The sequence below is a fragment of the Ptiloglossa arizonensis genome, chromosome 11, assembly GCF_051014685.1.
Source record: "Ptiloglossa arizonensis isolate GNS036 chromosome 11, iyPtiAriz1_principal, whole genome shotgun sequence".
Classification (NCBI taxonomy): Eukaryota; Metazoa; Arthropoda; class Insecta; order Hymenoptera; family Colletidae; genus Ptiloglossa; species Ptiloglossa arizonensis.
Window position 1 is genome coordinate 3308019 of NC_135058.1, and position 27229 is coordinate 3335247.

Consider the following 27229-nt stretch of genomic DNA (forward strand, 5'->3'; position numbering starts at 1 on the left):
GAAAACTTTCGAAAGCATTCGACACAATCGCGACTATTTATCCGATTGAAATTCTTGTTTAAATACCCACCTGCGTATATCCGAACGACCAAATGCATTTCGGTGAAACTTTACATTCGAATCGTTTCAAAATCGACACGTGAGCAACAATAGTTGTACCTTTTTCATTTCTCTAATATATACTTATCCGTAAAAATGACGAAGAATCGATCTCAAGGAAACTAACTTTTACACCCGGAAATTGAGCTCTGTTTCCTCCAATACCCGACCAAATGCATTTCGGTGAAACTTTACATTGAAATCGTTTCAAAATCGACACGTGAGCAATAATAGTTGTACCTTTTTCATTTTTCTAATATATACTTATCCGTAAAAATGACGAAGAATCGATCTCAAGGAAACTAACTTTTACACCCGGAAATTGAGCTCTATTTCCTCCAATACCCGACCAAATGCATTTCGATGAAACTTTACATTGAAATCGTTTCAAAATCGACACGTAGACAACAATAGTCGTACTTTTTTCATTTCTCTAATATCTACCTATCCGTAAAAATGGTGAAGAATCAATTTTAAGAAAATAAATATTTGCAGAGGAAAATTGAGCTCTATTTCCTCGAATAGAAAACAAAGAGTATAAAATATCCATTACCGCTGTACCTTGCGTTGAAATACTATTACGATTCGTCCGTGTCGATATTTTATTTACTCGTTAAAAGATCCAGTGTCCCGTATTGCTCTGTTCTTGCGGAGAAAAAAAAAAGAATCGTAGGATCGATGTAAATTTCGCTGTAAAATATCGTATACGTACCGCCCAGTTGAAGTTCGGCCGAGGCTTGCGCAGTGTCGCCTTCCGTTCGTCTGACTATACACTGGTACATTCCACGATCTTCCCTGCCAATGCCGTTGAGCCTCAATAATTCTGATTGTCTGCCGGTTCCGGGCAGCTGCCGGCCGTCCTTGTACCAGGTAACAAAGTGCGGTCCTGCATGTGGATGCGTGCTGACCTCGCATCTAAATTCGGCATTACCGCCCAAATGGACGCTCAGCAACGGCGGGGTCACTTCCACGTGCAACGGTGCAGTCACGATGAGCCTGAAGAACACACGTTCCTTTGTACGTTACCGCTGCTTAAGCCCTGGGCAGGAAGTGCGCTGGGTATTTCGCGAAACGAGGGCTTAATTTCCGGGAACGAGTTCAGCGTACCGAGCGACGAAACGTTTCGGTGAACCGTTTCGTCCTGTTCGAGTACGTTACAGCTGGTTTTAACGTTGGAACGATTCTCGTTCCGTAACGACCAACAGTCGCTCGATCTCTCCTAACCGTGAATAATTAATAACGCGCCGCGAGATCGCCGATAATTCGAGGCCATTCGAACGACGACGCGTCGATACGTTACAATTTCATTTATTCCCAATCGGTGTACCGATACTCGACAATAACGTCGAATCGTATTTTCGATCGTCGATTTCTTTACCGTGCGTGCCTCGATCGTGACATTGAATCGCACATTTCGAAGATTCCAAAGATTCGGATCTTCGTCTTCTTCGTCGTCGATCGTGAATTTTGAAAAAGAATCGGTCGAGCACGAGCGAAACAACGATCTTCGGTTTACTCGGTACGGGGACACGTTCGTTGATAAGAGTTAACACGAGTTAATGGAAATTTCTAACGATACCACGCGGCGTAATTGCAACGTAAAAATAATTGTAATCCGGGAAGGAGGTCAGGTCGGAGAGACGAATTTAGCTCCGAAGTTACGTTCAGATTTTACGCAACGCTCGGTGAAATTAATCGAAATTGATCGAAACGATTTCTATGGAGCGACGAAACGCTCCGCGAAGGATATTAGCCGAGTGTGAAATTTATCGAGAAGAAACGGGTGTCTTTTAACGAGCGTTTTGGCAAATGGCGTGGCAGGTACTCGGAGCAGATTTTTCGAGCAGCGCGGGATTTATCATTACCGTATCTCGGCACTGGCTTCGCCGCCGGGATTAGCCGCGGTACAACGATAAATTCCGCTATCTTCCAACGTGACAGCTTCGAGGGCCAGGATGGAACCGAGCAATTTGGTTCTCGGTCCAGAGAGTACCAGCATCGGCTCGGAACCTGTTTGCGCGTACCATCTGAAAATTAGACAAATTCTCGTCATTCGTTTCACGGACACCCTACAAAAAAGTACACCGTTTTATCCTGTTCTCCGTGAGAACAATCCGCGGACGATAACGCGTCTCGGCCGACAGCCTTTGAATACTAACTCGCGTCGTTGGAGTACCGAACGTTTGGTACGCGTCACTCGAACTTTCTTCTTTCACCGTGTACAAGACGATGCTCGAGAAACTTTCGAGAAACGCAACGCGACTCGAGAGAAATAAAGAGTTCTCGCGAGAAAAAAAAAAAACACTCGGACGCGTCGAACTCGAAAGTATCGAGTCACGAGTCGTCGCGTTAAAGACGAAAGGGGTTCGGTCTCTGCGCTACGATAAAAAGAAAAAAAACCTCTTCGAGGGTCAAGGATCATCGACTTTCCCTCTTTCGATCAGAGCTCGCGACCCCCGTCGGAGAGAAGGATCGATTAAACCGTCCTTCGATTTCAACGATATATACTTCCTGGTGTGTCAGTCATGCGCGTGGCAGTGCTCGCGGTGGGTACCGAGGTTTACGCCTACGACCTCGTCGATCGTGAGATCGGGAACAAAAATATCTACCCTCTGGTAGCCGTCTCTGGCAGGGGTTCGCGGGTCTATCTCCGCGTTATGATAATAAATCCTTCGGTTTTTCAAGGGTCAAGGATCATCGACTTTCCCTCGTTCGATCAAAGTCCGCGCACCCCTCGCCAAACGGAGGAATTGATTAAACTGTCCTCCGGCTTCAACGGGAATACTTCCTCGGGCGTTAGTTCCGCGTCGCGGGTACCGTGGCTCGCGCTTTATAACCTCGTTGATCGGGAGATCGGGAACAAAAATATCTATCCCGTGGTACTCGCCTCTAACGGAGGGTCTTTTTAGCGAATGTCTCGCGCCGTAGCTCTCGTGAGCACTCGTGACTCTATCGATCAAAATTGCAAACAAGTATCCATCGATATATTGGATTGTTTGGGAAGTCATTTGGTGTTTTTTTTTTGTTTTTGGTGAAAATGAAACACGATTTCTTTAGAGCGTATAAACGTTTCGTTAAATTATGTATTCTCCATTTTGGAAAACGAAATTACTTTCCGAACGACCCGATAGGTAGATATCTACTATTGATAGGAATTTCTACTCGGAACGATCCTCCGGTCGTATTCGAGGACTCCAAACTTCGGTTTCCAGCAGATACAAGGGTGCTCGTTATCGGATCATTTTTACCGAATTTTAAAACTTTCGGTGTTGCTTTCGAAGAGCGTAATGTCGCATACGGTGCGATACTCTACCGTTTGTGTCGAGCTTTACTACCGAATACTTCGCTTTATATTTTGCGAAACAGGTCCACGGTTAGTGTCCAATTCGGTAAACGTGTACCCATACGCGTCCATAGCGCACATGCGTACCAATTATCAGACGCGTATACACGCTCATAGCGTCGAATGGGTTAATACAATTCCACCGGGGCTACGACCCGGAAGCTATGTTTGACACCGAGAGTTCTGCACCGTACTCTCTCGTGCCCGTTCTGTTCACGGGCATCCGGAACCGACCGTCTGGAACCTCGTTTGTCAGAGATTACGAACTCCAGAAGTATTCATCGAAGAGGCTTCGATTCGTAATAACCAGCTCTCTCGTTGTATTCGAATCATCGAAGTATTCACGGAGTACACCGAATTCCAATCTCTGGCAGTTGCACGGATGTTTAATTTTGGATCGTTTCGCTTCGTTGAAGCGCGATACAATCTCATCGGGACGACAAACTGGAAGTTGTATTTAACATCGAGAGTTCTGCGACACAATGCATTTGGGTATCCAAGATCGGGCGTCTGTAACCCCATTGATCAGAGATCACGAACTATGGAAACATCCAGCCTCTAGTATTCGTCGCTGCTAGTAGGTGTGCCTTAGAACGAATCTCTCAGCGTATCGGAATCATCGAAGACGGATACCAAGGACCCCAAACTCTCTAGTGGTTGCAAGGATGTCTAATCTTGAGTCAATTTTGCTGCCAAAGTATGATACAATTTCACCGAGATTACAATCCAACAGTTAAATTTAACATCGAGAGTTCTATAACGTATGGCTCTTGGGTCTTACGGATAACTATGGAAGCATCTAACCCTTGGTATCCAGAGGGTTCGAGTGATCCTCTAGACTTCGAATCATCGAAAACGGATACAGAGGTCTCCAAGACTCCAATCTCCACCAAAAGATATTTAATCTCGACTAATTTTTGCCTCCGATAGAACCCTTAGTTCGATAGAATCCCACCAGGGCTACGACCTCGATCTCGTCCACGTATCGTCGGTTTCGTTCCTCTCTTTTTTTTTTCTTTTTTTAAACAACTCTTTTCCGTTGTCTTCGCGCGGAAATAAATTTAGCGCGTTTCCGTTCGGGCGGCGCGGATATCCCAATTTCCCCGAGAGCACTATCGCCGTGCCCCGACGAGGAATAATTTTTCATCGAAAGGCAAAGCGGCTCGTGGAGCGGAGTGGCGGGCCGCGGGGCGGAGGGAGGGCTTCAATTTCACTGGCTTTCGGGTACGCCGACCTAGAAACGACATCGAGTCGCATCCACCGCGAGCATTTATCCCCGAGATTCCCCGCTTTTCTTTTGCCTTCTCCCAACTTCTTGACAGCCTTCGGTCGTGGCACGCTCGGTCCTCGAACCGTTCCGACAGATCTCGGTTTCTTCCAACCACGGTTTTTTTTTTATCTCCTCCGCCAGCTCCTCTCCACCACCGCCACCCCTCCGTGAACCTCGTTCGGTCCTCCTCGTCGTTTCTCACTTCGCCACTCCGTCGTTCGTTCACGATCTACGCTACGAATCCTCTCGATGCGCGACCAACCCGGATCCATCGGGGAATTTCCGCGGCAAGAAGTAAAATCGTCGCAAGAAGTTACCATCGCGAGTCGGATTCGCGTTCAGATTCCACAGTGTCGCGGAGAAAATAATATTCGAGTTACGGAAACTTGTTTTTCGACCGGTCCTCGATGAACCGAACCCGCGAAACTGCTCCCGATCCGGAAGTCCGTTTTGCAATCCGTACAAGCGGCGACCAACTTTTCGTACTCGGGGAGATTTAACGATCGACTCTCCCCCAGCAATCCCTCCTCTACTCCGCCGGTAAGGTTCGAGGGTTTTCCTTTCGAGCGGGACGATAGCGCATCGTTTCGTCGTCAATTTCACGGAAATCGCGCACCCAGCGACCGACTTCGATTTCGCGCACGAATTCAATTACCAACAAACCGAACCGGATTTGCGGAACGAATTAGCAGCGCGCGGTTTCTTTCTCGGCGATTAGCTCGAACTCGCCTCGCGGTTTAATATCGTACAATATCTGCGAGCGTACGGAAACTATTCCGCATATTGAACTATTCCATCAACTACGAAACTGTTCCGCGTTATCGCACCGCGCGAACCTTTTCTTATCGATTTGTTGAATAGTTGTCGGGAAAGAAATTACTCTCGAGATTCTACAGTCTACGAATTGTTTATTTTATGTTCTGCGAGTCCACGAGAACTATTCCGTAGATTCTTGAAAGTGTATCGATCCATTGTACACTTCGAAGTTCGGTTATCCGATCAAAGTCGATTCAAACTGAAAAACACAGTAAGTGTTTTTCATAGTTTTCCTCGTAACGATACACAAGGCATCCAAGAAGTCTTAAGTCGGATTTTTCTCAGATGGATACCGTTGGAACCGTTCGGTGGTCTTTGTTGCTACCAGTTGAAAACATATCCGAACTCGACGTACCGAAAGTTTCATCCGCGTAATCGCGCGCGTTTCGAAGTAGCTCTCTGTTAAACGCAACACTGTAATATCGTGTTTCGGCCGGTTCCTCTTTCAACGATACTTTCTCTCGTAACGCGATCGTTTTTGAGCAACTCTTCACGGTAAAACGTGTCACAGTTCCTAACCATCTTTATTCACCGGACTCGACACCTGTTGACTATTTTCCGAGTTGAAATCTCACTCGAAGGGGCGTCGTTTCGACTAAGTCGAAGACACTCGGATCGATGTAACCGGCGAGCTTAACGGTATTCCGGCACCCGATTTCTACAAAGGAATTTAACAGCTCTACGATTGTGCAGCTCGGTGCATAGATCCAGAAGGAGACCTAACCGACGATCAAGGAGGAACAACTCGATCAACTCGAGTAATTTTCGATCGACTCGACCCTACAACTCTGTAGATACACGATGTTGCAGTTTCCTTTCTCCAATTACAGAAGAACTGTATTTTCGAAACGTAACTCGACTCAATTCCACGCTATACCGTTACTGCATCTTCGTCGATAAAGTTACGTACATTTTTTTCTGCGTTAGTCGTTGCGAATATTACTATTGGATTGTTCGGAAAGTAATTTCGTTTTTTTTTTTTTTGTGAAAATGAAACACGATTTTTTTAGAGCGTACAAATATTTCATTAAATCGTATATTCTCCATTTTGGAAAACGAAACGACTCTAATATTTTGTAACTCCTGCAATATCGTACTTGACTTCTATCACTTCGAGTGAGCAAAGAGTAGTATCTGTACACGATCTCTGCTCGTTGTCCTCGGGTCTTCGAACCCTGTTGCGGTGCAAATAACGAAGGACAATTTCCATTGCTTTTTGTAAAATGGAAAACTTCGTTTCTAAAAATCTGGCGAACAGCTGTCTGTTTGAAGATTCTCGGTGAAAATATCCGCCCTCGGAACATAGACACCTTTAGAATTAACCAGACGATAAATAATTAAGAATTTCTCTGCGATGCGTGCCGCTTAATCGTTTAGATCTTAAATATTGTGTACCACCACCACCGGAAAGTCGCGTAATCTCCTATTGGCGAGACTCGGTGAAAATATCCGCCATCAGGACACAGACACCGTCAGAATGAACCATTCGCGGACACTGAATAACCAAGACGATCGAATTTTCCTCAACGAGACCAAGAAGAGACGACTCGATCCTGGTAAAATCTTCTCCTCGCACCGCGGACAAATAAATCGAAGTTTAATAGGTAAAGGTTTAATCGCGATTCAACGATCTTCGTCTCGATTCGGCTATACTCCGTTAATTAAATCCAAGCGCAGTCATCGAAGCGACACAATGCGCAAAATTTCGATCCTTCGAGCCGGATCGAGTTTCTCGCTCGAGGAACCCTCTGAAATAAACGAAGCAACGAAAAGTGATCGTTTGGAATCCTCGAAAAAGTCCAGGATCCTGCAATTACGACTCGAGCCGGTAGCTACTCGTTGGCGCGTATCGCGCCGCCTTGGTCACCGATATTGCCAATAAATTTTCATCCTCGCGGATATTTCTTGCCCGAGTGCATGGAGATACGCGGCCACCGGGAAAAGGAGATCCGGAAATCCCAGGAGAGAGAAAGGGTCCGGGTTGGAAGTCTCCTCGTAGACCCGGAGCGACATGGAGAGTTTCCGATTGTGCTCCGTTCGCGAGGTTTCACGTTCGAGTGCTCCCACTTTTCCTCGATCAAAGTCGCGCCCAGTCCTTATTCCTTCACTTACCTTCTACCTCGAATATTCCCGTCTTCGATCTTCCTTTGGCTCCCTTCCATCCTCCGTCCTACCTTATTCGCTCTTTTCCGTTCCATCTGCACACCCACTACCCAACCGTCCCTCACTGCGTCCAAGAAACGATCGCATTCTTTTTTTTTCTCTCTCTCTCTCTCTTTTTTCCTCTTTCCTTTTCCTTCTTTCTCGAAGAGGCGGCGACAGATTAGAGGAAAACACGCTCGCGCGCACTGTCCTCTAGCTCTTCGCTTTTTGTGTTTTCTCGCGTTCCCCCTTTATCGTCTTCCGAGTGTCCCGAAAGCTTCGAGAGCGGACGCGGAAACTCCTATCCGCGCGCGAGACGGCAGATGGAAACGCGCGTCTCGAGCGTTCGTTTCAAAGGTACAAAGACGTTAGTCGTGTACGACGTTTCGTCGCGCGCAATGCGCAATCTCGAGACAATATTATTGAAGCGAGAGGAGGACGTTCACAGCCGAGCCGTCAGTCCAAAACGGGAACATTTAACGCCGATTCATTGTTCGCGATCGCCTTTCGATTTTTCACGAATCTCGAGGAACCTCCTTGGAATATTTCTTTTCCGTGTTGCAAGATTATTGTACTCTACGCGAATTCTTCTTTCGAGATTGGAGAGTTACTTGCGCGTATTTTACTTGAAGAGGGTCGCTCAAAATGGCCAGTTCTTTTACTTCCTTTGGGAACGAAACGTTCGTAGAGGATTTTTCAGAAACGAATTTCCAAGGAACGGAAAACGTTTCATCGAAAGTTGTTACGAACGAGTTATCTTATCTTCTTCCGGATATTGAACCGCCTTTGAAACAATTGGTGAAAAAATACGATGATAGCGCAACGCTCGAGCGAGTTCGATGGTTGTGATATTTACACGTTCGGAATTATTTTTAACGACCTTTGTCCCTCGGTGAAGCGACAAGGACATTCGTTCCTTGGAAGATATTTATACAAATTTTTCGGAAGGATACATTGTTCCGGTAAACGCGTTCGAAGACCACACGCGGTGCACAAATATTTACCGTACGATAACGCTGGTCGTTGAAGAAAAAAAGATGGCGTATCCATTGCTAAGAGAAATCGAGAAGATTGTTCGCGAGCTCCAGCGGTGGATTCGTAAACGCGAATTAATTCCGGTCACGTTCGACCAATCGTAAATAATTAATCCACGGAGACCCGAGTACGTAAATAGTTCCATGGTAATCGAGGTACCGACATTTATATAAAAGAGGGTACGTGGATGAAAGTTGATCACTCGACGCGTCGAGACAGTAAGTACCTCGAGATGCTTGCACGATTCTGTAAAACTGATCTTTTCGTTAACTTCCGTACAACTCTGTGAAAAAGCTGTTCGTAGCGTACTCGAATAAAGATGAGGATATTCCGACGAGGGCCCTTCTCACCAGGGTCGAAAGGTAATCGTGACGCGCTCGTCGACGAATTACGGCGCCTAAGTGTCGTTGTATCTTCCTGCTTAAATATTATCGAAGCGTCGGGGTTATGTCGGGGAAAGGAGCGAACGTTGATACGAAAGTTGGCAGGAAGCGAGCGAAATTTATACCGACTGGTGTGCATTAGCGACCGTTCAACGAACGATAGAGACGGTACCCTACTCGGCTACTTTCACTGTTCGTGTTCTCACGGATAAGGCTGTTCGGGGTTCACGGATGCGGTCTTCTGACAAATGACTCGAGCATCCCGCCAACGAAGCTTCGCCGCTGGCGAGGAGTCAAAATCATTTACCGAAAGGACACGTGTTGCACACGGAAGTCTCCAACGGTTTCAATTCCGTTGTATCGGGACCAGCGTCGTTAACTTTCTTACCCTCCGATCCGTTTCGAGCTTGTAAAAACAAACGTCGACCGTTTCGTCGCGCGGACGATTATGCAAATCGATTTAACCACCGATCCGGTAGATCGTACCCTCGCAACGGATATAAAAACATTTGTTCGGTGATCGTTCCACCGATCGATTCTCGACGTTGATGTTCCGTTGCGAATTTATATCGCTTCTCCGCGGTTCGCGATAACGACGATATTCAATTCGAGATCGATTTCATGTATAATTATACCAATTACGGAACGATGTAATTTAACCTGGATATACGCGATGCGTATATTTCGCGCACTGTTCGGATCTTTTCCAGTTACGGAAAAATTCCGATTTAACGATTAAAAGGGGCACAGTTTCGTTTTATGGCAAAAAAAGGGGGAGAGATACGTAACAGCGTTGAAAAAGAGTCTTCGATATTTTCACCAAATATTTCCCGATCGTATTTCCTCGTCTACGTAATCAAGTATCTTCTCCCGCTTCTTAGACTCGTTCTGTTTGGTTGTACGGAAAGTCATTTCGTTTTTCTGGTGAAAATGAAACACGAGTGTACAAACATTTGTACGCTCTAAAAAAAATCGTGTTTCGAGAAAACAAAACTTTCCGAACAACCGAACAGAAGCAAGTTCCGTAATTGTCGAAAAGTAACGAAACGAGATCGAAACAAATACTCGTGTCGAGTAAAATACGTTAAAGTACTCGATCTCGGGTACTTTGCGAAACGGTTCGTCAATTTGAATTCACTTTTCGCGAACATCCCGTATCTTTCGAAAGTGATCGTCCCGAGGATTCCAAGGCCGTATTGTGATCGCATTAATTTATATTTGCCACTCGGTTAATCGACCTCCTCGTGAATAAAACTGGATCTATCTCGGGTAGCTCGGTCCCGGCTATTGGACGTCCGACGAGATTGCCTTAATTAATCTTCGTGATAGAAACTCACCGATATTCGGGAGTAGGGCAGGCCTGCGCCACGCAGACTAATGACGTTGATTCATCTTGAGCGACGTGAACCACGCCGGAGTTTTCAAGAATCACCGGAGGCATTATCCCTCGGTGATCTGCAAAAAAAAAAGAAGAAGGTCGGAAGAGGTCGATTAATGCAGCGAGTAATTGCAAAAAATTCGCGATCCTTCTCGTAGACCGGACGCGATCGCGTTAACCCACCAGCTATCCTGACGTTGGCCACGGAGCTGACGACGACCTGTCTGGTGAGACGATGCATCGTCCGACATCTGTAACCGTGTATCTGGTCGCTGAACTCCAGACTGTGGACCAGAAGCTCCCCGGTGGGCAGCAAATGAAACTTTCCATCTGAAACGATCATCGAAAAGGAACAAAATTACGGTATCGCGTTCCATCGTGCGCGTAGAGGTTCTGGCGAAGTAACCGAGACATCTTAGTCTAAGCGACGATTGCTCTCCGCTCGAGGATGCAACGTATCGACGCTAGCAACGCTTCGAGGTTACGACACGCTCGAGATTTATGATTATTTCGCGGTCGGAAGTTTCCACTAGGAGCATCGTACGCGTGTAATATAGACGCGGAGATCTTCCCGATGAGAGAAAGTTGGCAATTTTTCATACGGAGTTGAAAGTTTCTTCCGTCTCGCGACTAGGAAGAGACACGAACCAAATCTCAAAAGCGCAGATTGGACAATTTCACGTGTTAATATGTTGCATGCAACGGTGGTTATCGGTACTTCAAATTTAGAAGGTTTCTCTAGAAGGTTCGCAACGAACGAATCCAAATATTTGTGAATATTGTGGCTGCGAAACTGTTGAACAATGTGTACATCGATGAATTATTGAATTCGTCTACTTTTTACGTTAAGATTCGAACAAATGTCGAGGACATTCTTAAATCTGGAAGATTAACGGTCAACGCGTTAATGTTAACTCTCAAAATATGGGGTGGGTTCGAATACGTCGGTGATGGTTTTCGGTGCTTTCGTGAAACCATGTGAACACGGTTACCTTGGTTTTAGTATTTTTTTTCCAAGTTTGGGAAATTTTACACTTTCTCCGAACCCACTTTGAGGTGTCGAAGAGTCTTTGGAAGATTTCTCGCGTGTAAAAAAAAAAGGAAAAGAAAGTACGGTGCCCACATGGCTTTGCTAGAGCCCCTACGTCAACCTAGCGTCTTATCTTGGGTTAATAAAACCTTTCGTAGATCGAGATGGTTAAATCGTTCGAGACACTTTGTCGAAGTGCAGTTGAATTGCTGTTCTTACAGATTTACTCTTTGATACAGTTTTCGGTAGAGAAGCCCATTAGTGCATAATATGCTACACGCGAGAAAATAGACAAAATAGAATTCTACGTCGTAACTGAAGATTTAAAATTAAAATTTTCAGAGTCACGTTTACCTTCAGGATTCGCGTGGTACACGTTGCTTCGAGAAATGTGTACTAGGAACGCAATAAAAAGGAGCAATGTTTCCGAAAAGCGACGTTAGATTTCGAAAAACAACATCGTCGAAGAAACGATAAGAATCTCGAAGTTAATCAAGAGTTTCGGTAAATTAGTTATAGAAGCATTCGTGCTTGGCACAATAGGGTCTTTCGTATTACTAGTTCGTAAACCACATAGTTGCTCATTACGAAGCCCTCTGCACGTCCCTACTGTATATATATACACATAGTCTGTATCCCTACTCTGGTCTCGCACGGTACGGGTCAACTCGGTAGCTACACGACCTCGCTAGGAACCTAGACCCTGTATCAACTGGAATACAACATTTAGGAATCGTCGTTGGGTACCAAATCTCAGAGTTATCGTCAAGTATACTAGACTTGTAACCGACTTGTCTCGCGACACCTTGACTACCAACTGAAATTCAAGCATTCTGGCACACTCGATTGTTATTATTGGGTACCATATCTCAGAGTTATCGTTGTCGAGTACGCTGGACTTGTAACCGACTTGTCTCGCGACACTTTGTCGAGTAGATTGGACTTGTAACCGACTAGTCTCGCGACACCTTGGCTACCAACTGAAATTTCAACATTTTGGCACACTCGATTGTTATTATTGGGTACGAAATCTCAGAGTTATCGTTGTCGAGTACGCTGAACTTGTAACCGACTTGTCTCGCGACACCTTGTCGAGTACATTGGACTTGTAACCGACTAGTCTCGCGACACCTTGACTACTAACTGAAATTCAAGCATTCTGGCACACTCGATTGTTATTATTGGGTACCATATCTCAGAGTTATCGTTGTCGAGTAGATTGGACTTGTAACCGACTAGTCTCGCGACACCTTGTCGAGTACACTGGACTTGTAATTGACCAGTCTCGCGACACCTTGACTACCAACTGAAATTCCAACATTTTGGCACACTCGATTGTTATTATTGGGTACGAAATCTCAGAGTTATCGTTGTCGAGTATACTGGACTTGTAATTGAGTTGTCTCGTGACTCCAATTTCGTCGATATGGGTCGTAGAGAATACGCGCGGGGATAGTTGGTCGGTATGGTGTTCATCGAGTCCCAAATGAGCGATATCGCGTTGAATGCTACCTAGACTGTCGCCTACATCGAATCCTGGATCGATGGAACCTTGCGCGATGACTCGGTTTCGCTAAGTCCGATAGATGGTACCGTGTCGGACGATAATCGTGTTCGAAAGATCTTCGATCCCTTCAATTTTCTCGGTTTGGTAATTTCGTCTGTATCGCATATCGCGGGAGATCGATGGAACTTTGATTCAATTTATCTCCCTCCGAGTCTCCGCTCGCAGGAACCTCCACGTGGTGAGACCTGGTAATCGGTATTACTCGCATCGAAGAGTCTTTCGTCGCGACTAATGCCGAGCTGATCGGCTGTTCGTGTACAATAGTTTCTTAAGATACACGAATCGATAGAATGTTGTATCTAGAACATTTTTGTAATAATATATTCTACTCAATACCTTAGTAGTTTTACTCGCTTGTCCTTTGAATTTCTACGACTCCTTAGCTAGCCATTACATCGTAATACCGAAGAGGATTTATAAGGTGAACTTTGAAGGGTATGTTGAGTTTTAAGGTATCGATAAAAAGTATAACGTATCTTCTCCGCGTCTTATGTTCGATCTAACCCTCGTAATAGCAGTGGTTCGAACGACCATGGGAAAGATCACATCTGGGTCCAAACGGACCCGTAACTTCGCCTCGCACAAACATTCCGAACGCAGATTCCATTATTCTATCGTACTTTTCTTCATTTCTAAGAGAAGCCGTACCAACGGTTCGTTGGTAAATTTTCTTTTTAACTTCTAAAGTGAGCTGTGCTAAAGGTATAATTGAACGATACAAAAGCTTTCTATGGGTTCGAGAAGACCCAGGTATGATGCTGCGAGGGTTAAAATCCCTCTGTCGTGCGAAAAGAAGCGTCGACTAAAATTTCTAACGACAATTATCGCTCGTAACATTGAATCGTCGGTTCTTTCATCGGAATCTAATACGTAACGCGGAACCCCTCTCCCGAGTCTCCGTATTATTCATATTTGTCGTACGGTGTTGTAATTGGTCTCGTTTTCCAATAAACCGGGACACGGCTCAGAATTATCTTTAATAACTCTGGAACCACCGATGCGCCGCACACCGGTGTCGTTGGCTCGCGATATTTTCCACCGACCGAACGGTTCCACCGTTACGATAATTATGCTAATTCCGGGATTTCCAGCGGCCCGTTCCAGATGACGCCAGATACAATCTCGTCGTTCTTACACGAGCTTAAGCCGTGCTCGTTCCTTAGATAAGCCCGAGTTAACGACGGTAGTTATCCTAAACATTTGCAGTCGCTTCGCGAAACCTTCGCTGCGGGGAACCTTTAACGTAGTTCGCGAATACGCGATCGGCTTGCCGAGGAGAGGTGTCCATTCTTTTTTTTCTTCCTTTTCTTCCCGCTTCTCTCGGTAGCTCTGATTTTTATCTCGTTACTCCGTCTCATTTGGCCCGTCCACTTTTCCGGTTCACCCGTTTCGAGGGTTTAATCTCTTGTACGTTCCTCTCGATGGTTTTCCTCGCTTGTTCAATGTCCATTGCCGTCATCTTGCTATCTCTCGATCGGAATTTCCTTCGAAATTCTTCGTAGCTCCCACGCACTTTCGATTTCTCCGATCGAATCGACGGGTCGAAGTAGCACGAGTCTGAAAATTGTATTCCGAGACACTCGAGGAAACAAGTTCTCGCACTCGTTAATCTAGATGGAAATCGATATCGTTCTATCCCGCGATACGGGTACAGGATACTCCTTTCTCGTTGTTCTCGATCCCAAAGTGTTCCATACACATTTCGCGCAGACTTTTCGGATTATTCGAAAGTATAGCTAATTTTAAAACTGCTCCGTTCTTCGATTCGTCGATCGAATCGTATACCTCGTCTCCCAGTTCTTCGTTTCATCGTTCTAAACGCGTTCGTTTCCCTCCGATATCGAATTTCATTCACCATCTCGTTCGTTTCTCTTTATTCCCCAAGTTTTCTCCTAATCACTTCAGCTTCGTTCCTCGTTCTTAATTTTAAACGTACTTTCTCTTATCTCTCCTTCCAGCGTGTTCACGCTCCCCTCTTCCTCTCCCCGTAATTTCTACCGTCCTCGGTTCAAATTCCTTTCTTCCCCGTGGCGTCCGTTGTTAGCGAGTGTCTCTATCTAGACTCTGCACGCGTTATTGCATCTACGTACAGGAGTAGATTCGGCCACGAGACATTAGCACAGCTAAGACCGGCCGAGATAAGCGGCCCTCCTAAATAGCGATTGTCGGCCAAGTCAGCCGGCTTGGATGGGTTATGTAGTTTCGGTATTACACTCGATGCTACCACCCCGCGCCATTCCCCTCGGTTCTATTCAAGGTAGATAGGCCACGTATGTACGTTACGTATAACCGTGTACATATGTACCGCGCGCATGTACGAAACCGGGGGAACCGACGGCGGCTACCTCGAATTACGTGTAGTCCGACCATGGCGCTATTAGTAAGATGGATATGTTACGCTTACAGAAATATAACGGCTCGAACCGACCGCTGCGACTCGAATATGCCGATTAATGTAAGGGATTCTCCGAAAAGACGATCGTGGAATTTCACGGTGTGCGATCGTCGCGGAGAATGAAATTTAAAAAAGAAAAAAAGAAAAAATACGAAACAGTTTGAGCGGTTTGTGGCTGCTCACTGGAAATTGAAAAAGATTTTCCATCGAACTTTGTACATATAAGAGTAGTTGGAAAAGATTTGTAGCTGATCACTGATAGACGTATCGTTGAAAGATAGTTGAACGAATTTGGAATTAAATTTGAATTTTCGTAAAGATTTTCCATCGAACTTTGTAGATACGAGTTGTTGTAAAAGATTTGTAGCTGATCACTGGAAATTCGTTCGCTTTAAGAAAATAACGATGGACGTACCGTTGAAAGATAGTTGGACAAATTTGAAATTAAATTTGAATTTTGGTAAAGATTTTCCATCGAACTTTGTAGATACGAGTTGTTGTAAAAGATTTGTAGCTGATCACTGGAAATTCGTTCGCTTTAAGAAAATAACGATGGACGTACCGTTGAAAGATAGTTGAACAAATTTGGAATTAAATTTGAATTTTGGTAAAGATTTTCCTTCGAACTTTGTAGATGTAAGAGTTATTGCAAAAGAATGATCGTCGATGAAATTAATATCTCGTTAAATAAGTTTCGATCGCGGAGAAATTGAAGGAAGTTTGAATTCTCGCAAAGATTTCCTTCCGAACTTTGTAGACGAACGGGAGGATGTAAAAGAACGATCGTACGATTTAACGGGCATATAATTGCCACAAAAATGAAGAAGTTCCCCAGTAAGTGGCTCGGATAAAGGAACGAGTGTACAAGGTGATGCAAGAAAAGATACAAGAAAGAGGGTCGCGCGATTTAGCGGAGAACGATTGTCGCAAGAATTGGACGAAGAAAGTTCAATTAATAGACAGGAGGAGCGTTAAATATCTCCGAGAATCTCTTTCTTAAACCCTCCTTAGAGCGAGCAAGAAATTCCGCGATACCATCGCGAGTGTATCCACGAGAGAAAAGGGGACGATAATTTTCAATACGCGAATCGATTTCGCGCGCGACCGTTTCGAAAAGGAAACCCTCCCGACGAAACGCGCAGATATTGGAAACGAATGTTTGCTTTTGTAGAAACGCGAATTCCTTTCAAACGGCCGAAGAGAAGGAAATATACAAACGGGAGAACGGTCGAAGAAAAACAAGGAAACGTCTCCGTTCATTTTATTACGAACGGTATCGAGGTTCGAGTCGTTTTCTTTTTTCTTTTTCGATACCACCGGGATGGAGGTGGGACGGGGGGAGGGGAGGGGTGGCGTCGACATTTTTATATTATTTCTCGTTGAAACGCGACCAATTAATGCGCACAATATTCCGACAATTTCTCCGTGAAAGGGGGTTAAATAAAAACTCTTTCGTTTACAATTCTCTCTCCCCCTCCCTGATACAAATTTTCAATTCGAACGTTGAACGAAATTACGGTGAACAACGTTCGTCGTGTTTACGCGCGGACCACCGCGAAACGTCGAACAATACCATTTTATCTTCGCCCGGTAGTTTTAACGAGTTCGCGAACGCCGAACGCGGGGCGACCGTTAAAGAATTAATTCAAACGCCGCGTTGCAATAACTAGCGTGCGTCGCACAATGATAATTCAATTGGCGTGCTCCTGAGCGGAGCAATTAAAACCTCGCGCTCGTTTCTCGCAAGAATTTGCGATACGCGGCCCCGTGTCTTTATAGTGCCACGAACGAACACGTTCGTTGATATTTCCCACGAACAACGCGCGCTATCGAAGGATTCAAGATGGACGACGCGTGGGTGGCGCGCTCTACGCGTTCGCGGACGATGAATCGCCCGCATGGAATTAACCTCGATAGATGCGCGAGGATGGATGCGACCTCGATATACAGAGGGGAACGGAGGTTACGTTGTTTCGAATTCTGTCGATCGAATTATAATTCCGGTGAGAAAATGGAGTTTCCGGTGAGCTCGGAAGATCGACGGAAACGGAAGAGACAAAAGAAACTGGCAAAATTTAAGACGCGTGAGGACGAATGAAATTAATGTATAAAGGAAAAGGGAGATTACATTGTTTCGATCAGTATCGAATTATGATTCCGGTGAGAAAATGAAGTTTCCGTCCGGTGAGCTCGGAAGAGAGAAAAGAAACTGGCAAAATTTAAGATGCGAGAGGACGAATGAAATTAATGTATAAAGGAAAAGGGAGATTACATTGTTTCGATTTGTATCGAATTATAATTCCGGTGAGAAAATGGAGTTTCCGGTGAGCTCGGAGGATCGACGGAAGCGGAAGAGACAAAAGAAACTGGCAATATTTAAGACGTGGGAGGACGATTGAAATTAATATATTAAGGGAAGGGGAGATTACATTGTTTCGATTTGTATCGAATTATAATTCCGGTGAGAAAATGGAGTTTCCGATGAGCTCGGAAGATCGACGGAAACGGAAGAGACAAAAGAAACTGGCAATATTTAAGACGTGGGAGGACAATTGAAATTAATATATTAAGGGAAAGGGAAGTTACATTGTTTCGATTTGTATCGAATTATGATTCCGGTGAGAAAATGGAGTTTCCGGTGAGCTCGGAAGATCGACGGAAACGGAAGGGACAAGAGGAACTGGCAAAATTTAATTTCGCACGGACGTCTGGTACGCAGGGCACGTCGTCGTTTCGATTGGAATCGCATCGCGGGATTCGTACCGGGATTTGTTGCATTTTTATCGAACATCGACCGCGAAGACTCAACGGCGTGGATGCCGCTGCTCGCTAAATTCGCGACACGACGCGCCGATCGCGTACCGATCGCAAAACTCCGAGCCACGCGAGGAATCCAACGGGAACCGGTCGTAAATCCGAACCGAGGAGCGCAGCCGGTTCTCGATGGTAGTTGAATCATTAGAGATAGTCGAATTAGGTCTCGCGCACGGATTACGGAAATTGGAGAGATTAACGGAGTCACAGGGATCGATGAACGGTGAACCTAGAGAGAAATCGGTCATCCCCGGTTTTAGACTCGCTTATTGTGGACGGGTTGGTTTTAATTCGAGCGATGTATGTATGCCAGCTTTGTTAAATTCGTCCGATTCGAATACTTCGTACACGGTCTTGTTATCATCCTTTCGATGGACTCGATACCGTCAGTAGTTGGTACAATCTTGAATATTTCAACGGTTTTGATATTTTTAATCGTTGGGATAGTTTCCACGTTCTCGATAATCCAAAGAATTCCAATATTCCGAATAATTCGTATAATTCCTATAGTCTCGATAGTCGTAATAATCTTAATTGTCTCGATAGTGCTAATACAGCCAATATTCCCAACAGTTCCAATAATGTCAATAATCCTAACGAAGACCAATAGTCTCGATAATCCTATTAGTACCCCTAACCCCGACGATCTTAATACACTCGATATCGTTAATAAATCAAACACTCCTACGGTCACGATAATCCCAATTTTGTTTCTAATGATCTCAATGGTTCCAAATGTTCTAACAGTTTTGCCAGAGTGGACCTATTTCGATCAACGTTGTTCCTAGGAATTCTTCGTTCGCGTTTACGGTACTTACGGTCGAGACGAGAGATTTTTACCCGTTCGAGGTTACTTCTAACGGTACACTTACACGTTGGAAAATCGTTTCTCTCGTTTGCAACGAGGATACGAACGCGAAACTATTCGGTAGCCAAACGTTACGGCGCTAAGAGTCGCTGGTTCGCCTCGAGCGAGTAGAAATATTACATTTTGTCCCGAGCGTAGCGCGAATTCTATTACAAGTCTAGTTCGGAAAGTAGATTTCGGAGCCCGCCATCGTTACGTAATCCTGTCCATAGTTACTCTCGAAAGCAAAGCAGCTTCCCGCGCACTGTCTCCGTTATCATGGTGCACGAACGGTAGATGACGCCACGTTATATGCACACGCCAGATAGGGACACAATACAAGCACAATATGGCGCGTAGAGAGAGAGATAATGCCGTGTAAGGAGCTTTAGCCACGAGTAGGATGCCACTTACGGAAGTAAATCGTGTTTACGATTAAACACGGAGAAATAGGTTACGTTTGCAGTTAAAGATATCTCAACCGCCGAACGATCTCGAAATCCATCGAGAAACAACTATCTCGGTTTCAAGAGCGTTTCTAATTTATATTTCCCAAACTTTTGCAACGCGTTGCAGCGCTACCAACGAGCTACGTGTTCTTTGTACGGGGCAGGTAACCGTTCCACGGTAAATTTAAAGAGACAACCGGCAATAGATAGAGAGACAATTTTCGCTAACAACCAAGATCGCACTCAAGCAATTAAATCGTGTTCACGATCGATCACGAATAACTAGAATTGCGATAAAAATGTTTCTAATCGTCGAATAATCGGTTGGACGGAATAATCCGTGGAAGCCAACGGTCTCGATTTCGAATGCAAACGCATCGAATCGCGTTCCCGTCGCTGAACGGGATTAAGGGCAGAGAACGATTCCGCGGTACATTTAGAGAGAGAGACAATACGGGGTAACGATATTGCAGAGAGAGAGAGAAAGAGAGAGACGTCGCGTAAAGAGCTTCGGTTACGGAAAAGATTGCACTTACAGAGGTAACTCGCGAACACGAGTCAACGATAGGTTTAATCGCGAACAGACAGGTTCGAGAAGATTTTTAATCGTCGAGTAATCGGCTGCGCAAACTCTACGGAAGCGAACCGTCTGGAACGCATCGATGGTATCGAAACGGGTTTTCGGTCTCGTCGTAGCACGGGTCCGAGGGCGCGGAACGATTCCGCAGCGAATTTCACGGTACCGTGCGATAACGGTGGCAGTTCACCGGCGCGCCAATATCTTCGTGTCGCGCGGTAGACGCGCGTTTTTACGACGTCTTTTTTCGCAGCGTCGCATAAAAGTTACGCCGATCCGGCGCTCCTCGTTCGAGAACCGAACGACAATGTCCCCTGCCCCGTACCCCGTACCCGTTGGAAACGCGCCAGCTCTTGTATTTTCTTCTTCGCTCGGTTATCGACGAACGAATACGTTCGTCTACGTCGATCGGGCGCAATTATAAAATAACGTTATCGAATCGACGAACGGAAACATCCGTGGGCGGTCCGAGGAAGAGGGATTAATTACCATACGGTTTTCGAGGAGGACGGAGATTCGTGGAAAGATCGCATTGGATCGTCCTCAAACGGCATTAACAACGGGGCGTCGCGTCCAATTAAAAGGATTACTAATTAAGCTTACTAATTAATAGCGCGACCGGGGAGGAGAGGGGGGGAGGCGATATTACGTTTTAATTACCGAGCGTTATCTTTTTCGATTCGACGACGACGACGACGACGACGACGACGACGACGACGACGAAGAGTCAGCATCGCGTCGCGTCGCGCCACCAGCGAGAAACAAGTCGGTTACACGTTCTTAAATCTAATTAATTTTCTACGACTATTAACGAGTTCGCCGTGTTACGGGAGGTCGATGTCCCCGGGTATCTCGACCTACCGGCGTCGCCCGCCACCGGAAGGCGATGCAAGATTATTGTGGATATTAAATTTCAGTGTAGCGGCCGGCTACGGCCCCCGCGTTCGCCGGATATTAAATTTTAGTCCCGGTAAGCAACGCCGCGACGGCATAATACTACCGGTGCCCTCTACCTGCGTGAAAATCGCCCGACCGCAGTCCTCTCGCGCTCCGCACCCCCCCTCGTCTATCACGCCGCGCTGCGCCGTGCCGCGCCACGTCGTTTCCCCCACCACGAGAACCGTGTATAATTCTTCGTGGCGCCCACCTATCGGCCGTGTCGCTGCATCTGCGCCCCCTGGAATGTCTCTTGGGCTTTTATTGCCGTCTCGTACCGCGCGCGAGCCCGCGGAATATTACATTTTGGTAGAGATAGGCGAAATTATCGATTACGCGATAGCGCGTCGCATTTTCGCATAGAATAATAGGCGTTCGAGTGGCCGCGTTGGTAATCCAACGGGGAAAGGGGACTGGCTATTAGTCCGCGCCATACTCTTCTTCCGTTATCTTTTTTGCCGGTATTTTTTCGCGGCTACCGTCGCGAGGGAAGCGCGCTTTTTTCGCGTCCCCCTTCGCGCTCCTTCTCTCCCGAATCTCGTATCGCTCGTGATTAATCCCGTGAAATTAACGTCGCGAGGAATATACGGAGCGTTATTATAATCCAGAGTTTCGAGCCGGTAACGCGACGGATTTACGAACGAGTGACCGACCAGAAATGAAAACTCGGTATTTTACGAGCTCGATGCTCGCGTTACCCGTACTACCGATCGGTGGTTCTCCGTTATCTCGGAATCCGTTCTCGTGTCTTTCTTTCGCAGAATGTATTTCATCTGCACCCCAAACGTGCGATTGATCGCTCGGAATTAACGTTACGAGAAATGTACAAAGCGTTATTACGATCGGTAGTTTCGAGCCGGTAACGCAACAAATTTATGAACGAAAACGAACGAGGAAGAAGTTTCGGTATTTTCCGCGGGGAACGCCGAGGGTCGAATAAATTCTTGTAAGCCGTAATAGTCTCGCGAGGCTGACGTTAACCGTTCCCCATTTTTTTTCTCCACGCTGGAATTTAATATTTGCAACGCGCGAAAGCGGTTGTCGAAACGGGTCCCGTTACGCGGAGCGAGTCAAAAACGGGTGTTGGGAATTTAGCGGAATTTAGAGACGTATTATACGTCTGGGAGACGAGGGAAGAATCTCGGTGAGCCCGCGACCGCGAACTTTTTGTTTCCCAGATGGAGGAACTTTAAGATATTATCGCGAGTTACACCGAGCAAGTTCTACACGGACATAGGAATTGTACGTACGTCCGGGCCGAGCGAAAACTCTTCGTCTACGTTTTGTTTCAATTTGTACGATGAGAACACGAGGAGACGGAGAAACGAAATTTGCCAGGGTCTGAAACGTTATCGATACGCGTGTAATCGTGGAGGTAATTTTGAACTTTTCTCGTGATATATATTTGGTAAGTAAGAGTGTACGTTGGTCGTGTACATGGAAAAGAATTTAGACAGCGCAGAGCAAATCGAAAGCGTAGGATTTCGATAGCGTAGAGCAATGTATTTGCAATCACGAGACTTACCGAGTTAATCGTTCATTTCGTTACGATGAATGATCATCGTTCGAACGATTGTATACAATTTATCTAAGAGAAACGCTATTCGTTGAACTATGGAACGATAGAAAAGAAATACCATTTTCCATAAGCGAGTTCGTCGATGCAACTGATCGACACGCGATAAGGTGAAACAAACGAACGTCGAAATAAAAAAAAATATCGAGAAACATCGATTTAAGTATTCCTTCCGATCGCAACGTTGCGTAACACGATTCGGTAGACTTTGTCCAAGGGTATATCGTTGGATCGAGGAAAAGAGGTCGAAATTTCCCGTAATGTACGGGAAATCGATGCGCGTTATCAAATCTCATTATCGAAACGAATTGTTCCGAACACGCGATGCGGTACTATTACGAAACTTAATATCAACGATCGGAAAACGAACACCGATAACGCCACCGTACCCTGCATAAATCACGGCAATTGCTTATCAGAGAGTTAATTAGATCGCGAGAGAGACCGCAGAAATTGGCGAGGTTGTCGTTCGTTGGTAGCAAAGCTGGTTCCTTACCTCCTTGCAGAGAAGGGTAGATGTAAAACGAGGGCTCCTGCAACCAGGACACCACGCGCACCAAATCTTTCACGAAGCTGGGAACGACGCATCGCAACACCGCTGTGCATCCCCTGGATGCACCCCCGATCACTTCCACGTCGACTTTGTACGCCTGAGCCACCACTGCGAACAAATAAACGTACGAGTTATTTTTAGTCGTCCGTGCAAACCAGGACGCGAACTTGTCTACCTAAAAGTTTCATCGCGGTTGTGTAGAACGCGCGCCAAATGGTAAAGTTGGAATTGAAATAAAAATGACGGGCGAACAAATATTTGTAAGCCTTTTCTAAAGAAAAATTGTTCTTCGTCCTCGAGCGTTACGGTCGAGGACAAAGCGACTCGTGCTGTTGCTTCGAAGTTTACACGAAACTTTGCGTATTCTTCGCTCGGTTGTGGAACTTTGGATAAAGAGGACACCGATGGAATCGTCAACGGCAATAGTTCCAGTGTATCGTTTACCGTGCATCGATCTTGCATTTTTCGGTTACGTTCGAGAACTCGGCGACGAGACTGGATGCATTTTAAGCCTGGAATTGGATACCGACGACACGTTCGGTGCGCGAGTTACAATGTAGCTTATTTTCTCGATAATTACGGTAATGCTCGCTTAAATTTCAACAGGGAGGTCTCGCTTAAATTTCAATGGCATATCCACCCTGTTTCCACACCGTACAACGTCTCGAGCCGAGCGTAATCCGAAACTACGAACAAAGACGGTGAATAGATACACGGCGAGAGCAAACCAGGACGAAATAGCGCGACGAGCAGCGACCTCCGAACGTGTATCGCGACGAAGCTTCCAATTTCAAACGTTTGAATTTTTTACAATTTTCCAACGATAGTTATCGTAACGGTAGCGACGAATCGGCAAGGCTCTCCCGATCAGAACGCGTCCAAACGCGACAGAAATCGAAGAAATTTTACCACCGTTCCATTAATTTCGGTATACGGGTTATTTATAAAAAAAAAATCGTCGGGAATGAAATCGGTCCGATTTACGTCGTGTATGGACTCGTTTCGATCGGGAGAACCTTGCCGATCCGTCGATAGCGTCTTCGAAATGAAAAGAAATGAGAAATTTGAATTGTTGTAATTGGACGATTCGTGGTGGCGCGTGCGGCGTTCCTTTGAAACGCTCGAGATCGACCATCTCTACTCCGCTCGCTATTTCTCTCCGAGTTACCTTCGTTACGGTTCCTCCCTTGTCGAGGGTCTCGAGACTCGAGCTCGAGACAATTCTTCGAGTAAAATAGCTACCTGTTCCGCGATAATTTCGTCGATTCGAGATTTACTCGAATTTGAGCGCCGATCAGCGCTCACCATCGACGTTGACATTGGACTCTCTACTAGAATTATAACGGATAGAATTACAATGGTAGAATTATAAATTATAAACACTGTCTTCGGTTAATTTCTTATCGATCGACAATTACTCGGCAACCCTCCGATCGTGTCCGATTGCTCGTAACTCTTCTGGAAAGGGTTCGAATAATTTTCGACATCGCGTACCGTAACACCTTCGAAGCTCTCCACAGTTTCGAGTCGTTTCTCGATCGTTTCTTTCTCGTTACTCGGGTCGAAGACTCGCGGATAAGTTCCAATGATCATCGATCGCGAGAGTTTACCCCCGAGAGTTTTCGTGTCTTCCACGCGACGAAGTTCTCCCTCGTGGCGCGCATGGTCGCTGTAATCGCCGTTTAAGGGAGGCGTCTAACGAGCTCGCGTGGGGCCGGGTACCATCGTCGTCGGTGTTAACATTAATTTGAACTTTCGACCTAGTGCAGCGAAACACGGCCATTCGAATAATCCCACGCGGAACGATGCATCGCACGCCCCGCGGTAATTGAAACGTGTTACGCGATTCGAGGGGTAGCGGCGCGGTGGCAGGGCCCGCACGCGCGATGGATCGCGCTCCGAACGCACGCGTGAGCCTCTACGCGAACGCTAGCACAGCCACGTGTGCGACACGCGTACGCGTACACGTATACTCACGTGGTAGGAGCACGTGTGCGCCGTGTACGTCGACACGTACACTCACGTGCCCGGAGCACGTGTGCGCCGTGTACGTCGACACGTTCGCTCGCGTGACCGGAACACGTGTGCGCCGTATACGCGATACGAACACACACGCGCGCTCCGAACACGTGTGCATCGGTGTACGCAATCGTACTTACTAACACGCGTCTTCGCCAAGTGTGTATCTTGTTTACGCGAACGCGTACACCCACACACTCGGAACGTGTGTACATCGGTGTACGCGAGCCCACGACTAACGCGCGTCTTCGCCAAGTGTGAATCCTGTTTACGCGAACGCGTAGGCTCGCGCGCTCGGAACAGGTGTGCATCGGTGTACGCGATCGTGTCTACTAACGCGCGTCTTGGGCAAGTGTGCAGGCATTTCGACGCGAACGGGTAGACTCGCGGTTTCCGAATGCGCGCGCATCGGTGTACGCGATCGTAGCTACTAACTCGGTAGAAGTGCGCATCCGTGTCCACGCATACAGTCGGGCGTTCGGAAGACTGGCGCATCGATGCGCGCGATCGCACGTAGAAGACCGGGCGAGCGTCTCGCCACGTGTGGAGCGGGACACGTACACGCGGACTTAGGCGCTAGGTGTCACGTCGTTACTCGTCGTCGACAACCGGGTGAATCTCGGCGTCGGCGTCTGGGAAGCGGCGAGGCGTGAGGCGACGCGAGCGTAACGAACGCCTCGTCCTCGACGTCTGCCGGTCGTTTTTCTCCTCTCCTTTTTTGTTTCTACCGTCGCCCAGCCGCTCGAGAGGCACTGTACTCTTCCGGAGATTTTATTTACGCGGAAATTCCAAGGGCGACGGCCAGCTGCCAGCGACGCTGCCAGCCCGGCACACCGACGACGACGTCGCGACGCCGACGAAGACACTCTCCCGCGACTACGTCCCGAACGCGACGTTGGATTTCTTTCCGCCTGTTCCGCAACCTTCGGCCCCACCGTTCCACCTCCGCCATCCTCCTTTCTTCCCTTCTCTCTTCTTTTTCTTCGACGTTCCGCAGCCGTCGCGTCACGGTAACGATATTTTATTACCGATAAAAAATCTTGCCGAACTCTCGGTCTTGGCTGTGTACCGAACACGGCGCCCGAGAACGGACGACGATCGTGGATTCGTTCGATCTCGTTTCCATCGTTCCGTTCAGATCGATCCGCGCAATCGAAATTCGTCCGTCGGTATTGCGATCAATAGTTTCGTTTCTTATTAAATATTGTACGGCTCGTAATATTAACAACAGCGACAAACATTGTTGTAAAGTTCGGATTGTAATACGTAGTTTATTATAATATGCAGGGATCTCGCGTATCCAGTGGTATAGTTTTTGCACATTTGAGAATACAAGTATACAAAGTCCGAACGAACGAGTATACAGTGATATGACTTCGCGTGAACGACGACAGTGTCGTGTGGTCTTCGTGACTCTCGACTCGGAACTGAACAGAAAAAATAACCAAACCGTTTACCGCGTAGCGAACGACCAAACTGACATCGACCATTCGCTATCGACATCACTCTTAGGATAATTGTTGCATTCGTTCCGACAAAAATATATCGGGTTGTTCGAAAAGTAATTTCGTTTTCCAAAATGGAGGATATACAATTTAATAAAATGTTTACACACTCTAAAAAAATCATGTTTCATTTTTACCAAAGAAAACGAAACGACTTCCCGAACAACCTAATAATTGGCAAGAATAGAGTGTAGAGTTTAAAATGCATTAAAAATCGAAGCTGTAAATTCAAGTTTTAACGTACGTGTTTAGTGTCCGTTGGAGAAAGGTGTATTATCGGTGAATTTTGTAGACGGTTGAGCACGACGTATATAGTACGCCCCACGCGGCGCAAAACTTGCTACACGCCGCGCGAGTCACTTTCTTCGGTTACTTTGTTTGCACGTACGGTAAATTCTCGTACGATCGCCAGATTCGATTCACGGTGGGATCGTCGCTTTCTCCGGCGACCTGGGGATCCCCAGGAACAGGTGAAGCGTAAAATACGACACGAGT

General features: G+C 46.4%; 1 protein-coding gene across 1 annotated transcript in view; it reads right to left on the reverse strand.

Moving 5' to 3' along the window:
• Positions 1-27229, reverse strand: part of Dscam2 (Down syndrome cell adhesion molecule 2) — a 188004-nt gene that overhangs the window by 26702 nt on the left and 134073 nt on the right. The window contains exons 3-7 of the mRNA XM_076323202.1: positions 23154-23318; positions 10650-10796; positions 10426-10543; positions 1965-2126; positions 812-1095 (exon numbers count right to left, since the gene is read on the reverse strand). Coding sequence (XP_076179317.1) covers positions 812-1095; positions 1965-2126; positions 10426-10543; positions 10650-10796; positions 23154-23318 — 876 coding nt within the window. The remainder of the gene's footprint in view (positions 1-811; positions 1096-1964; positions 2127-10425; positions 10544-10649; positions 10797-23153; positions 23319-27229) is intronic.